The sequence below is a fragment of the Oncorhynchus mykiss genome, chromosome 7, assembly GCF_057628025.1.
Source record: "Oncorhynchus mykiss isolate SJ-2025 chromosome 7, ASM5762802v1, whole genome shotgun sequence".
Classification (NCBI taxonomy): domain Eukaryota; kingdom Metazoa; phylum Chordata; class Actinopteri; order Salmoniformes; family Salmonidae; genus Oncorhynchus; species Oncorhynchus mykiss.
This window is the reverse complement of record NC_143028.1, coordinates 7087913-7105964: the sequence shown is the minus strand read 5'-3', so window position 1 is coordinate 7105964 and position 18052 is coordinate 7087913. Positions and strand designations below refer to the sequence as shown.

The window sequence follows — 18052 nt, the reverse complement described above, 5'->3', positions numbered from 1 at the left end:
GTTCTACATCTCTCCTAGGGGCCTGATAGAGTTAGACTATGAGAATGACAGGGTTCTACATCTCTCCCAGGGGCCTGATAGAGTTAGACTATGAGAATGACAGGGTTCTACATCTCTCCCAGGGGCCTGATAGAGTTAGACTATGAGAATGACAGGGTTCTACATCTCTCCTAGGGGCCTGATAGAGTTAGACTATGAGAATGACAGGGTTCTACATCTCTCCCAGGGGCCTGATAGAGTTAGACTATGAGAATGACAGGGTTCTACATCTCTCCCAGGGGCCTGATAGAGTTAGACTATGAGAATGACAGGGTTCTACATCTCTCCCAGGGGCCTGATAGAGTTAGACTATGAGAATGACAGGGTTCTACATCTCTCCCAGGGGCCTGATAGAGTTAGACTATGAGAATGACAGGGTTCTACATCTCTCCCAGGGGCCTGATAGAGTTAGACTATGAGAATGACAGGGTTCTACATCTCTCCCAGGGGCCTGATAGAGTTAGACTATGAGAATGACAGGGTTCTAAATCTCTCCCAGGGGCCTGATAGAGTTAGACTATGAGAAGGACAGGGTTCTACATCTCTCCCAGGGGCCTGATAGAGTTAGACTATGAGAATGACAGGGTTCTACATCTCTCCCAGGGGCCTGATAGAGTTAGACTATGAGAATGACAGGGTTCTACATCTCTCCCAGGGGCCTGATAGAGTTAGACTATGAGAATGACAGGGTTCTACATCTCTCCCAGGGGCCTGATAGAGTTAGACTATGAGAATGACAGGGTTCTAAATCTCTCCCAGGGGCCTGATAGAGTTAGACTATGAGAAGGACAGGGTTCTACATCTCTCCCAGGGGCCTGATAGAGTTAGACTATGAGAATGACAGGGTTCTACATCTCTCCCAGAGGCCTGATAGAGTTAGACTGTGAAAATGCATGTTTCAACACACTGTCTGTTAAGAACAGCAGGTGTGAGTGAGATGAAACCTAAACCCTCACATTGTTTGGGGGTAAATCCCTCACTAATCGCTCCCTCAGGAATCTCAGTCAGGTATGTGTCACTGGCAACAGGAAAGCCAGACAGCCAGTCACATCTCACTAACACAGCACTACTAACCCCTCCTCCCTCTAGTAAATATATTAGCTGACCTGTCCTGTCGTCTGGCCTTTGACCCCTCAGCATAGTCACTGACCCGTCTAACCACATGTGATGGTCACATGGGGTTTGACACCAGAACGAGGGTTGAGGGTGGGGGTGCAGAACGACAGAGACTTTAGGGGAAGAGTTATACCAATGTTTTACATGAGGGAACAATAAAGATATTTTACACGAGGGAAGAATAAAGATATAATTTACAAGTGGGAACCATGAAGATGTTTTACATGAGGGAACAATAAAGATGTTTTATATTAGGGAACAATAAAGATGTTTTACATGAGAGAACAATAAAGATGTTTTACATGAGAGAACAATAAAGATGTTTTACATGAGAGAACAATAAAGATGTTTTACATGAGAGAACAATAAAGATGTTTTACATGAGAGAACAATAAAGATGTTTTACATGAGAGAACAATAAAGATGTTTTACATGAGAGAACAATAAAGATGTTTTACATGAGAGAACAATAAAGATGTTTTACATGAGAGAACAATAAAGATGTTTTACATGAGAGAACAATAAAGATGTTTTACATGAGAGAACAATAAAGATGTTTTACATGAGAGAACAATAAAGATGTTTTACATGAGAGAACAATAAAGATGTTTTACATGAGAGAACAATAAAGATGTTTTACATGAGGGAACAATAAAGATGTTTTACATGAGGGAACAATAAAGATGTTTTACATGAGAGAACAATAAAGATGTTTTACATGAGAGAACAATAAAGATGTTTTACATGAGAGAACAATAAAGATGTTTTACATGAGATAACAATAAAGATGTTTTACATGAGAGAACAATAAAGATGTTTTACATGAGAGAACAATAAAGATGTTTTACATGAGAGAACAATAAAGATGTTTTACATGAGAGAACAATAAAGATGTTTTACATGAGAGAACAATAAAGATGTTTTACATGAGAGAACAATAAAGATGTTTTACATGAGAGAACAATAAAGATGTTTTACATGAGAGAACAATAAAGTTTGAGGTAAATATGTGTGGTCAGGTCAGCATTAGAGGTGTGGTTGGCGATCCATACTGTACCTCGAACCTGTCAGGGTCCGCGCCTCCCGCCTGACCCACGAAGATGTTCGCCCCCCTGTCCAGCTCCATGTCATCCGGCGAGCGCTCCAACTTCACCGTCTTCCCAGAGGCGTCGCACCCCATAAAGAAGGTTACCTGGTCGTTGAACACGGACAGAGAGAACTTGGTCCAGGAGACTAGGTCCAGGGAGGGCACAGTGAAACTAGCGGCCAGGTACGAGGCCTCCGAGTCGGGCTCTGTGTAGTAGAACAGAATCTTCTGATTCCTGCCGTCAGCGTCTGGGGCGCTCAGCTTCACCCCCACATACATGAACTTCTGGGAGGCGTCTGTGATGGAGAAGAGGACCCCGGGGCTGGAGGGGAGGATTTGGAAGACCAGGGAGAAGTCTCTGTAGAAGGGGTTGGGGAGGTGGGACAGGGCCGGCTGTCCCGCAGCAATCAGCCCGTCCTGCCCTCCGAAGTAGTAGGCGGGTTTCCCCCCCGGACCGGCCTGGGATTCATCAGGAGGCAGGCCTCCGATCAGCTGCAGTAGAGTCACACCACTCTCTGCTGAAGGGGAGGAGACAGGACAGGAAGTGAGGTTACACACACGAAGCCAGCGCTTACAGTACAGGAGTCCCATTGTCCCAGTCCAGAAACAAAGCACTAGCCCTAACTTAGATCCCAGGGCACTGTATAGATCTGAAAACACTGGATAGACAGTAAGCAGTATAATAAAAATGGCACTTTATTCTGATTTGTCCAATTCTTATAGATCTAGTCTACATTAAGTGCCCAGGGCTTATTTCAGATCTAGTCTACATGAAGTGCCTAGGACTTCTTTCAAACTAGTCTACATGAAGTGCCCAGGGCTTATTTCAGATCTAGTCTACATTAAATGCCCAGGGCTTCTTTCAGATCTAGTCTACATGAAGTGCCCAGGGCTTCTTTCAGATCTAGTCTACATGAAGTGCCCAGGGCTTCTTTCAGATCTAGTCTACATTAAGTGCCCAGGGCTTATTTCAGATCTAGTCTACATTAAGTGCCCAGGGCTTATTTCAGATCTAGTCTACATGAAGTGCCCAGGGCTTCGGGACTTTTGAGTTGTTTCTGGACCAAAACTTTTTTTCAGCTCCTGTTTACGCTGCGCACTTAACCACTGGTTTAGGATCAGCTATACACTCCAAAAAGGGTTATTTGGCTGTCCCCATAAGATAACCCTTTTGGGTTCCATGTAAAACCCTCTGTGAAAAGGGTTTTACATGGAACACAAAAGGGTTCTACCCAGCATTGCAAAGGGAGGGTATATTACTGGAAACTTTAAAAGTTTACCAGTAAATTACCAGAATGTTGGTATCTTTCAAGGATTTTATTTAATCTATCACAAGACATCTAGTGTCCCTTTTGGGTACTTCAGATTATCACAGGTGTCTGTAATTATCTCTGGCACTCTGTGTGACCTTACCACATGTAACATACAGTATATTAAATAATTAAATAAGATGATTTTCAAATAAAACATTGAATATAAAAGCTGCAAAACATTATCCAAAATATAAACCATCAACTTAGTGAATATCATTGGTGTTTAATATGAGGGATTCAGCATGAAATATATATAAAAAATTGTTTTACACACTTTTATTTATCTTACTATGAATTTGTTGACACTGTTTCAGCATCAAACTGGTGGCAGTTGTGAAAAAAGTAAATAGTTGTACGAGTTGCAGAGTTTCATTATTTAGTCTATTTTCTCCTGAACCAGATGGTCTGTATACTAGAAACCTGTGGCCAATATGGACACAGATATTTAAAAACATAATCCTATATACTAGAAACCTGTGGCCAATATGGACACAGATATTTAAAAACATAATCCTATATACTAGAAACCTGTGGCCAATTTGGACACAGATATTTAAAAACATAATCCTATATACTAGAAACCTGTGGCCAATATGGACACAGATATTTAAAAACATAATCCTATACACTAGAAACCTGTGGCCAATATGGATGCAGATATTTAAAAACATAATCCTATATACTAGAAACCTGTGGCCAATATGGACACAGATATTTAAAAACATAATCCTATATACTAGAAACCTGTGGCCAATATGGACACAGATATTTAAAAACATAATCCTATATACTAGAAACCTGTGGCCAATATGGACACAGATATTTAAAAACATAATCCTATATACTAGAAACCTGTGGCCAATATGGACACAGATATTTAAAAACATAATCCTATATACTAGAAACCTGTGGCCAATATGGACACAGATATTTAAAAACATAATCCTATATACTAGAAACCTGTGGCCAATTTGGACACAGATATTTAAAAACATAATCCTATACACTAGAAACCTGTGGCCAATATGGACACAGATATTTAAATACATAATCCTATATACTAGAAACCTGTGGCCAATTTGGACACAGATATTTAAAAACATAATCCTATACACTAGAAACTTGTGGCCAATTTGGACACAGATATTTAAAAACATAATCCTATACACTAGAAACCTGTGGCCAATATGGACACAGATATTTAAAAACATAATCCTATACACTAGAAACCTGTGGCCAATATGGACACAGATATTTAAAAACATAATCCTATATATTGTATCATTTTGTAAAAGTTATTCAAGTATAAATTACCAAAGTTATGATAGATTGCCATATATTTTCTGTTAATTACCAAAAATGACGATGAAGATTCCGGTAACTTTGGTAAACTACTGGTAGCTTTGCAACCCTAGTTCTACCTGGAACCAAAAAGGGTTCTTCAAAGGGTTCTACTATGGGGACAGCCGAATAATCATTTTAGCTTCTAGACAGCTCCTTTTTTTCCCAGCCTGTACCATCTTCCTTTACCATACCCCCAAACCTAACCCTCAGCTGAACAGCCAAACTGATCCTGAGTCAGTTGTTAAGGGCATAGAGTAAGCATACACAGAGTACTTTATCATTGACATGAGGTTACCGAAGGGTACAAGGGCACAGTGCAGTAGCAGATTAGAAAGCATCATGCCTTGATTGGTGTGCTGTGCTTCACCAAGTGACTTAGCCAGGATGAGTGCCTCAGGCCATACACATACATGTGCAGTGAAGTAAACAACAAAGCCACTGGGCAAAAACTGGTTGAATCAACGTTATTTTCACATAATTTCAACAAAAAAAATGATATATGATGATGTTGAAACAAAGTGGAAAACGGATTGGATTTGAAAAAAGTAATCCACGTAAGGGAATTTAGTATTTTTTTCACCCAACTTTGAACTAAAATCCAATGACGTGGTGAAATGTTTTGTTGATTTCACGTTGAATTCACGTTGCCTGACAACCCAACCAAATGTAAATCAACTGACCTAGCGAAAGGTCAGCAAAATGTCAGCAAAGGTCTGTTGCAGAGTGAAATGACAAACCTCATGCCACGTGGACCAACCCCAGCAGACTCAATAGGGCTTCAGACTCAATATGGTTTTAGACTCAATATGGTTTTAGACTCAATAGGGTTTCAGACTCAATAGGGTTTCAGACTCAATAGGGCTTCAGAGTCAATAGGGCTTCAGACTCAATAGGGTTTTAGACTCAATATGGTTTTAGACTCAATAGGGTTTCAGACTCAATAGGGCTTCAGACTCAATAGGGTTTCAGACTCAATAGGGTTTCAGACTCAATAGGGTTTCAGACTCAATAGGGCTTCAGACTCAATAGGGTTTCAGACTCAATAGGGTTTCAGACTCAATAGGATTTCAGACACAATAGGGCTTCAGACTCAATAGGGTTTCAGACTCAATAGGGTTTCAGACTCAATAGGGTTTCAGACTCAATAGGGTTTCAGACTCAATAGGGTTTCAGAGTCAATTGGGCTTCAGACTTTATTAGTTAATGGTTCAACCTCACCTAGGACAGGTCAAAACGGTTCACGGGTCTACAGTATGCGGTCAATGATGAACCCTTCTATGTTTCTATGATGGGCGATAGCAGATCTCGTGACAGCTCACATTGTCTTTCAAGCGCAGCAGTAAGTCTGATTGACCAAGGTAGGTAGTAGATGTAAAATAAAAGCAAAAATAAGGCTTTATGGAGAGAGTGTTGGGGTTCAGCAGGCAAAGACTGTGTCAAATGAACTTGGGCTGTTTTAGCATGGAAAAACGTCTGACTGTAATCCAATTCCCATGGACTCAAATAGCCTAGAGGGAAATGAGGAAATTACATGAGACTAACCATCACATTCACATGAAATAGCACCTCTAGGGAACTAAACACTGGACAGACAGACATCCTCTCATGGGTGAACTGTCAGAGTAGATTTATGACAGCTGTTTACAGAAAAGCCCACACTGTACAATGTGAATGTCACACGAACCAGAGATACTTGAGATTTCCTATCCCTCCAGTGATGTAAACTTAAACAGGGGAAGTGAACTCCGTAACACAGTCATTAAATCTCAGAGGATCTAGACTGAACCATGAGGAGTTATTCCAATAGCTAATGTTGTATCCTAAAGGGGATCTAACTTCTCAATGGGCAAAAGTGGCATTCATAAGTAAGTGCAATATCATATCATACTTAAGCAATAATGCACGAGGGGGTGTGGTTTATGGGCAATATACCACTGATAAGGGCTGTTCTTAAGCACGATGCAATGCAAAGTGCCTGGATACAGCCATTAGCCGTGGTATATTTGCCATATACCACAAACCCCTGAGGTGCCTTATTGCTATTATAAACTGGTTACCAACGTAATTAAAACAGTAACACCTATGGTATAGGGTCTGATATACCACGGCTGTCAGCCAATCAGCATTCAGGACTCGAACCACCCAGTTTATAATGAAGATTATACAACGGATGGGTCTAAATCCTGAATGCTAATTGGTTAATATCTCATTTCAGCCAGTGTCTATTCTACAAGTTACCACGGGCTAAATCTATGAATGCCCTTTCAGGTGGTTGAGTAAGCCTACATTTTAAAATGCATCATGTCTCATATTAGTATCATACTTCCAGTTGTGACTTGTGTGAATGGTATTTATTTGACTTTTGGATAGTACTTGGGTGCAGCCCTTGGACAACAACCAATACACAAGGACTATCGTACTACATCCTAAAATGAATTGGAACATTTGGAGACTCAACACTTTTTGGACTAATCTCAAACATGTGTTTCCACACACTAACACAGCAACACCACTTACTCTGTACAGCCTGTACTCACTCCCACACCATATTGCTAAGCCAGCTAGGGTCTCACTGGACACTGTTGTTATGCTATCTACATTCTAAACCTGCACGTCAACCGAAGCTTAGCTGAAGATCCTGTGGGAATTCAGCCAATTAGTGGGAGGCAGAGAGGGCGAGGGGGAGGAAGCTTTTCATCGGATGAACCTGCTATTGGTCCATCTGACAGGGCGCTAGGGCAGTCACAGCTGTGGCCCGGTTAGCCCAACACTAACCCAACACTACCGCAGACACTAACCCAACACTACCGCAGACACTAACCCAACACTACCGCAGACACTAACCCAACACTACTGCAGACACTAACCAGACACTACCACAGACACTAACCCAACACTACCGCAGGCACTAACCCAACACTACCGCAGAAACTATCCCAACACTACCGCAGACACTAACCCGACACTCCCGCAGACACTAACCAACACTACCGCAGACACTAACCCACACTACCGCAGACACTAACCCGACACTACCGCAGACACTACCACAGACACTAACCAACATTACCACAGACACTATCCCAACACTACCGCAGACACTAACCCGACACTCCCGCAGACACTAACCAACACTACCGCAGACACTAACCCGACACTACCGCAGACACTACCACAGACACTAACCAACACTACCACAGACACTATCCCAACACTACCGCAGACACTAACCCGACACTCCCGCAGACACTAACCAACACTACCGCAGACACTACCGCAGACACTAACCCAACACTACCGCAGACACTAACCCAACACTACCGCAGACACTAACCCAACACTACCGCAGACACTATCCCAACACTACCGCAGACACTAACCCAACACTACCGCAGACACTATCCCAACACTACCGCAGACACTAACCAACACTACCGCAGACACTACCGCAGACACTAACCCAACACTACCGCAGACACTAACCCAACACTACCACAGACACTAACCCAACACTACCACAGACACTATCCCAACACTACCGCAGACACTAACCCGACACTCCCGCAGACACTAACCAACACTACCGCAGACACTACCGCAGACACTAACCCAACACTACCGCAGACACTATCCCAACACTACCGCAGACACTAACCCAACACTACCGCAGACACTAACCCAACACTACCGCAGACACTAACCCAACACTACCTCAGACACTAACCAGACACTACCACAGACACTAACCCGACACTACCGCAGACACTAACCCAACACTACCGCAGACACTAACCCAACACTACCGCAGACACTAACCCAACACTACCGCAGACACTAACCCAACACTACCGCAGACACTACCCCAACACTACCGCAGACACTAACCCAACACTACCGCAGACACTAACCAACACTACCGCAGACACTAACCCAACACTACCGCAGACACTAACCCAACACTACCGCAGACACTAACTCAGCACTACCGCAGACACTAACCCAACACTACCGCAGACACTAACCCAACACTACCGCAGACACTAACTCAGCACTACCGCAGACACTAACCCAACACTACCGCAGACACTAACCCAACACTACCGCAGACACTAACTCAGCACTACCGCAGACACTAACCCAACACTACCGCAGACACTAACCCAACACTACCGCAGACACTACCGCAGACACTAACCCGACACTACCGCAGACACTAACCCAACACTACCACAGACACTACCACAGACACTAACTCAGCACTACCGCAGACACTAACCCAACACTACCGCAGACACTAACCCAACACTACCGCAGACACTACCGCAGACACTACCGCAGACACTAACCCAACACTACCGCAGACACTAACCCAACACTACCGCAGACACTAACCCAACACTACCGCAGACACTAACTCAGCACTACCGCAGACACTAACCCAACACTACCACAGACACTAACCAGACACTACCGCAGACACTAACCCAACACTACCGCAGACACTAACCCAACACTACCGCAGACACTAACCCGACACTACCGCAGACGCTAACCAAAACTACCGCAGACACTAACCCAACACTACCACAGACACTAACCCAACACTACCACAGACACTAACCCAACACTACCGCAGACACTACCGCAGACACTAACCCGACACTACCGCAGACACTAACCCAACACTACCGCAGACACTACCACAGACACTAACCAACACTACCACAGACACTATCCCAACACTACCGCAGACACTAACCCGACACTCACGCAGACACTAACCAACACTACCGCAGACACTAACCCGACACTACCGCAGACACTACCACAGACACTAACCAACACTACCGCAGACACTACCGCAGACACTAACCCAACACTACCGCAGACACTAACCCAACACTACCGCAGACACTAACCCAACACTACCACAGACACTATCCCAACACTACCGCAGACACTAACCCGACACTCCCGCAGACACTAACCAACACTACCGCAGACACTACCGCAGACACTAACCCAACACTACCGCAGACACTATCCCAACACTACCGCAGACACTAACCCAACACTACCGCAGACACTAACCCAACACTACCGCAGACACTAACCCAACACTACCTCAGACACTAACCAGACACTACCACAGACACTAACCCGACACTACCGCAGACACTAACCCAACACTACCGCAGACACTAACCCAACACTACCGCAGACACTAACCCAACACTACCGCAGACACTAACCCAACACTACCGCAGACACTACCCCAACACTACCGCAGACACTAACCCAACACTACCGCAGACACTAACCAACACTACCGCAGACACTAACCCAACACTACCGCAGACACTAACCCAACACTACCGCAGACACTAACTCAGCACTACCGCAGACACTAACTCAGCACTACCGCAGACACTAACCCAACACTACCGCAGGCACTAACCCAACACTACCGCAGACACTAACTCAGCACTACCGCAGACACTAACCCAACACTACCGCAGACACTAACCCAACACTACAGCAGACACTACCGCAGACACTAACCCAACACTACCGCAGACACTAACTCAGCACTACCGCAGACACTAACCCAACACTACCGCAGACACTAACCCAACACTACCGCAGACACTAACCCAACACTACCGCAGACACTAACCCAACACTACCGCAGACACTAACCCGACACTCCCGCAGACACTAACCAACACTACCGCAGACACTAACTCAGCACTACCGCAGACACTAACCCAACACTACCTCAGACACTAACCAGACACTACCACAGACACTAACCCGACACTACCGCAGACACTAACCCAACACTACCGCAGACACTAACCCAACACTACCGCAGACACTAACCCAACACTACCGCAGACACTAACCCAACACTACCGCAGACACTACCCCAACACTACCGCAGACACTAACCCAACACTACCGCAGACACTAACCAACTCTACCGCAGACACTAACCCAACACTACCGCAGACACTAACCCAACACTACCGCAGACACTAACTCAGCACTACCGCAGACACTAACTCAGCACTACCGCAGACACTAACCAGACACTACCGCAGACACTAACCCAACACTACCGCAGACACTAACTCAGCACTACCGCAGACACTAACCCAACACTACCGCAGACACTAACCCAACACTACCGCAGACACTACCGCAGACACTAACCCAACACTACCTCAGACACTAACCAGACACTACCACAGACACTAACCCGACACTACCGCAGACACTAACCCAACACTACCGCAGACACTAACCCAACACTACCGCAGACACTAACCCAACACTACCGCAGACACTACCCCAACACTACCGCAGACACTAACCCAACACTACCGCAGACACTAACCAACACTACCGCAGACACTAACCCAACACTACCGCAGACACTAACCCAACACTACCGCAGACACTAACTCAGCACTACCGCAGACACTAACCCAACACTACCGCAGACACTAACCCAACACTACCGCAGACACTAACTCAGCACTACCGCAGACACTAACCCAACACTACCGCAGACACTAACCCAACACTACCGCAGACACTACCGCAGACACTAACCCAACACTACCGCAGACACTAACTCAGCACTACCGCAGACACTAACCCAACACTACCGCAGACACTAACCCAACACTACCACAGACACTAACCCAACACTACCGCAGACACTAACCCAACACTACCGCAGACACTAACCCGACACTCCCGCAGACACTAACCAACACTACCGCAGACACTAACTCAGCACTACCGCAGACACTAACCCAACACTACCGCAGACACTAACCCAACACTACCGCAGACACTACCGCAGACACTACCGCAGACACTAACCCAACACTACCGCAGACACTAACCCAACACTACCGCAGACACTAACCCAACACTACCGCAGACACTAACCCAACACTACCGCAGACACTACCCCAACACTACCGCAGACACTAACCCAACACTACCGCAGACACTAACCAACACTACCGCAGACACTAACCCAACACTACCGCAGACACTAACCCAACACTACCGCAGACACTAACTCAGCACTACCGCAGACACTAACTCAGCACTACCGCAGACACTAACCCAACACTACCGCAGACACTAACCCAACACTACCGCAGACACTAACTCAGCACTACCGCAGACACTAACCCAACACTACCGCAGACACTAACCCAACACTACCGCAGACACTACCGCAGACACTAACCCAACACTACCGCAGACACTAACTCAGCACTACCGCAGACACTAACCCAACACTACCGCAGACACTAACCCAACACTACCGCAGACACTAACCCAACACTACCGCAGACACTAACCCGACACTCCCGCAGACACTAACCAACACTACCGCAGACACTAACTCAGCACTACCGCAGACACTAACCCAACACTACCGCAGACACTAACCCAACACTACCGCAGACACTACCGCAGACACTACCGCAGACACTAACCCAACACTACCGCAGACACTAACCCAACACTACCGCAGACACTAACCCAACACTACCGCAGACACTAACTCAGCACTACCGCAGACACTAACCCAACACTACCACAGACACTAACCAGACACTACCGCAGACACTAACCCAACACTACCGCAGACACTAACCCAACACTACCGCAGACACTAACCCGACACTACCGCAGACACTAACCCGATACTACCGCAGACACTAACCAACACTACCGCAGACACTAACCCAACACTACCACAGACACTAACCCAACACTACCACAGACACTAACCCAACACTACCGCAGACACTACCGCAGACACTAACCCGACACTACCGCAGACACTAACCCGACACTACCGCAGACACTAACCAACACTACCGCAGACACTAACCCAACACTACCACAGACACTAACCCAACACTACCACAGACACTAACCCAACACTACCGCAGACACTAACCCAACACTACCGCAGACACTAACCCGACACTCCCGCAGACACTAACCAACACTACCGCAGACACTAACTCAGCACTACCGCAGACACTAACCCAACACTACCGCAGACACTAACCCAACACTACCGCAGACACTACCGCAGACACTACCGCAGACACTAACCCAACACTACCGCAGACACTAACCCAACACTACCGCAGACACTAACCCAACACTACCGCAGACACTAACTCAGCACTACCGCAGACACTAACCCAACACTACCACAGACACTAACCAGACACTACCGCAGACACTAACCCAACACTACCGCAGACACTAACCCAACACTACCGCAGACACTAACCCGACACTACCGCAGACACTAACCCGACACTACCGCAGACACTAACCAACACTACCGCAGACACTAACCCAACACTACCACAGACACTAACCCAACACTACCACAGACACTAACCCAACACTACCGCAGACACTACCGCAGACACTAACCCGACACTACCGCAGACACTAACCCGACACTACCGCAGACACTAACCAACACTACCGCAGACACTAACCCAACACTACCACAGACACTAACCCAACACTACCACAGACACTAACCCAACACTACCGCAGACACTAACCCAACACTACCGCAGACACTAACTCAGCACTACCGCAGACACTAACCCAACACTACCGCAGACACTAACCCAACACTACCGCAGACACTACCGCAGACACTAACCCAACACTACCGCAGACACTAACTCAGCACTACCGCAGACACTAACCCAACACTACCGCAGACACTAACCCAACACTACCGCAGACACTAACCCAACACTACCGCAGACACTAACCCAACACTACCGCAGACACTAACCCGACACTCCCGCAGACACTAACCAACACTACCGCAGACACTAACTCAGCACTACCGCAGACACTAACCCAACACTACCGCAGACACTAACCCAACACTACCGCAGACACTACCGCAGACACTACCGCAGACACTAACCCAACACTACCGCAGACACTAACCCAACACTACCGCAGACACTAACCCAACACTACCGCAGACACTAACTCAGCACTACCGCAGACACTAACCCAACACTACCACAGACACTAACCAGACACTACCGCAGACACTAACCCAACACTACCGCAGACACTAACCCAACACTACCGCAGACACTAACCCGACACTACCGCAGACACTAACCCGACACTACCGCAGACACTAACCAACACTACCGCAGACACTAACCCAACACTACCACAGACACTAACCCAACACTACCACAGACACTAACCCAACACTACCGCAGACACTACCGCAGACACTAACCCGACACTACCGCAGACACTAACCCAACACTACCGCAGACACTAACCCAACACTACCGCAGACACTAACCCGACACTACCGCAGACACTAACCCAACACTACCGCAGACACTAACCCAACACTACCGCAGACACTAACCCGACGCTACCGCAGACACTAACCAACACTACCGCAGACACTAACCCAACACTACCGCAGACACCAACTCAGCACTACCGCAGACACTAACCCAACACTACCGCAGACACTAACCCAACACTACCGCAGACACTAACCCAACACTACCGCAGACACTAACCCAACACTACCGCAGACACTAACCCAACACTACCGCAGACACTATCCCAACACTACCGCAGACACTAACCCAACACTACCACAGACACTAACCCAACACTACCGCAGACACTATCCCAACACTACCGCAGACACTAACCCAACACTACCACAGACACTAACCCAACACTACCGCAGACACTAACTCAACACTACCGCAGACACTAACCCAACACTACCGCAGACAGTAACCCAACACTACCGCAGACACTAACCCAACACTACCGCAGACACTATCCCAACACTACCGCAGACACTAACCCAACACTACCACAGACACTAACCCAACACTACCGCAGACACTATCCCAACACTACCGCAGACACTAACCCAACACTACCGCAGACACTAACCCGACACTACCGCAGACACTAACCCAACACTACCGCAGACACTAACCCGACGCTACCGCAGACACTAACCAACACTACCGCAGACACTAACCCAACACTACCGCAGACACTAACTCAGCACTACCGCAGACACTAACCCAACACTACCGCAGACACTAACCCAACACTACCGCAGACACTACCGCAGACACTACCGCAGACACTAACCCAACACTACCGCAGACACTACCGCAGACACTACCGCAGACACTAACCCAACACTACCGCAGACACTAACCAACACTACCGCAGACACTAACCAACACTACCGCAGACACTAACCCAACCCTACCGCAGACACTAACCCAACCCTACCGCAGACACTAACCCAACACTACCGCAGACACTAACCCAACACTACCGCAGACACTAACCCAACACTACCGCAGACACTAACCCAACACTACCGCAGACACTAACTCAGAACTACCGCAGACACTAACCCAACACTACCGCAGACACTAACCCAACACTACCGCAGACACTAACCCAACACTACCGCAGACACTAACCCAACACTACCGCAGACACTAACTCAGAACTACCGCAGACACTAACCCAACACTACCGCAGACACTAACCCAACACTACCGCAGACACTAACCCAACACTACCGCAGACACTAACCCAACACTACCGCAGACACTAACCCAACACTACCGCAGACACTAACCCAACACTACCGCAGAGACTAACCCAACACTACCGCAGACACTAACCCAACACTACCGCAGACACTAACCCAACACTACCGCAGACACTAACCCAACACTACCGCAGACACTAACCCAACACTACCGCAGACACTAACTCAGCACTACCGCAGACACTACCGCAGACACTAACCCAACACTACCGCAGACACTAACCCAACACTACCGCAGACACTAACCCAACACTACCGCAGACACTAACCCAACACTACCGCAGACACTAACCCAACACTACCGCAGACACTAACCAACACTACCGCAGACACTAACCAACACTACCGCAGACACTAACCCAACCCTACCGCAGACACTAACCCAACACTACCGCAGACACTAACCCAACACTAACCCAACACTACCGCAGACACTAACCCAACACTACCGCAGACACTAACCCAACACTACCGCAGACACTAACCCAACACTACCGCAGACACTAACTCAGAACTACCGCAGACACTAACCCAACACTACCGCAGACACTAACCCAACACTACCGCAGACACTAACCCAACACTACCGCAGACACTAACCCAACACTACCGCAGACACTAACTCAGAACTACCGCAGACACTAACCCAACACTACCGCAGACACTAACCCAACACTACCGCAGACACTAACCCAACACTACCGCAGACACTAACCCAACACTACCGCAGACACTAACCCAACACTACCGCAGACACTAACCCAACACTACCGCAGACACTAACCCAACACTACCACAGACACTAACCCAACACTACCGCAGACACTAACCCAACACTACCGCAGACACTAACCCAACACTACCGCAGACACTAACTCAGCACTACCGCAGACACTACCGCAGACACTAACCCAACACTACCGCAGACACTAACCCAACACTACCGCAGACACTAACCCAACACTACCGCAGACACTAACCCAACAGTACCGCAGACACTAACCCAACACTACCACAGACACTACCGCAGACACTAACGCAACACTACCGCAGACACTAACCCAACACTACCGCAGACACTAACCCAACCCTACCGCAGACACTAACCCAACACTAACCCGAGTCACAAAAGAGCCTCAGGGAGTAACTGATTTCTGTCTACCGAAAATTACAACGAATGATAATGAAAAAGTTAGATAAGAGAGAAAGAACAAAAGAGGAATATGGAATGTATCCACTATAGCTGTCAGAAAGTATTGTCAGTTACATACCAGCCATGTTTACCAACATGGATGTCATAACAGAGAATCCATCGACTCACTCACTTGTACTGCACTATACAAAATCAACTGGGACTGAGTTGCACTGCATTGAATGGGGATTCCCATGCAGGCAGATGTCGTGTTGACAGAGGAGAACGTGGGAACACCACCACCACATCCCAGGATCACATTTCATTTCAGTCATTTAGTAGCTGAGCCACATGGGACCAGGGTGGCTGGCCAGGCAGGCAGCTTCCCTTCCCTGTTCCCAATCTGACATGATTCCATGATTCTCCACACTGGTCTGATCCTTCACGCTATCCTGGCAACGCTCAGAGACGTTCCACAGCACTGCAGTAATAGGGAACCTTGCAGCTTTCCAGGGATTCCCAGTCAGACATAGATTAAGGGAATATCCTGTCGATTACGTACTACAGATGTCCCATCCCAATAGGGAATATATTCCCACCTCCCCCAGATTGGAAAATCCATGGCCTACAGTGCACATTTTAAATTTGCAAAAAAATCTGAAAACCTGTTCTTGCTTTGTCATTATGGAGTATTGTGTGTAGATTGATGAGGATAATAAACAATTTAATCAATTTTAGAATAAGACTGCAATGTGGAAAAAGTGAAGGGGTCTGAATACTGAATGCACTGTATGTCTGTCAGCTGAGCTCATTCACCTGATCTCTGTATGTCACCTGCTATATCATGAACTTCCATATTTGGAATAACATGGCAGCATCATTTTGTGAAGTGAGTGGCCTAAACAATGCATGCACTGATCATAGAATGTCATGCACAAACTAAAGAACCCAAAACAAAACTAGGATGTGTGTGTGTGTGTGTGTGTGTGTGTGTGTGTGTGTGTGTGTGTGTGTGTGTGTGTGTGTGTGTGTGTGTGTGTGTGTGTGTGTGTGTGTGTGTACAATAAGCTTTGTTAAGTACAGTACCCAGCGGGCCCAGAGCCCAGCACAACAGGCCTGCCAGTCTAAACATGCTGAAGTGGCTCGGGACGAGGGCTAACGACTGGCTCTCAGACCATGACTAATCATTTAATATGTCCAAGAGGAGGGTTTCCATGCAACGCATACATTGAGAAAACTAGTTGGAGCTGATGTGTGGTGGGTGGTTTCTGTGAGGCACAAAATGGCTGCCATGTTGTATCACCCAG

General features: G+C 46.9%; 1 protein-coding gene across 8 annotated transcripts in view; it reads right to left on the bottom strand.

Moving 5' to 3' along the window:
* The window catches only part of LOC110528829 (uncharacterized), an 84309-nt gene that overhangs the window by 27128 nt on the left and 39129 nt on the right, over positions 1-18052 (bottom strand). For 6 of the 8 annotated variants that reach the window (XM_090240086.1, XM_090240088.1, XM_090240087.1 and 3 more), the window contains exon 2: positions 2213-2760. In XM_090240086.1, coding sequence (XP_090096212.1) covers positions 2213-2760 — 548 coding nt within the window. The remainder of the gene's footprint in view (positions 1-2212; positions 2761-18052) is intronic. The other 2 variants (XM_090240082.1, XM_090240085.1) reach the window with 1 other exon arrangement.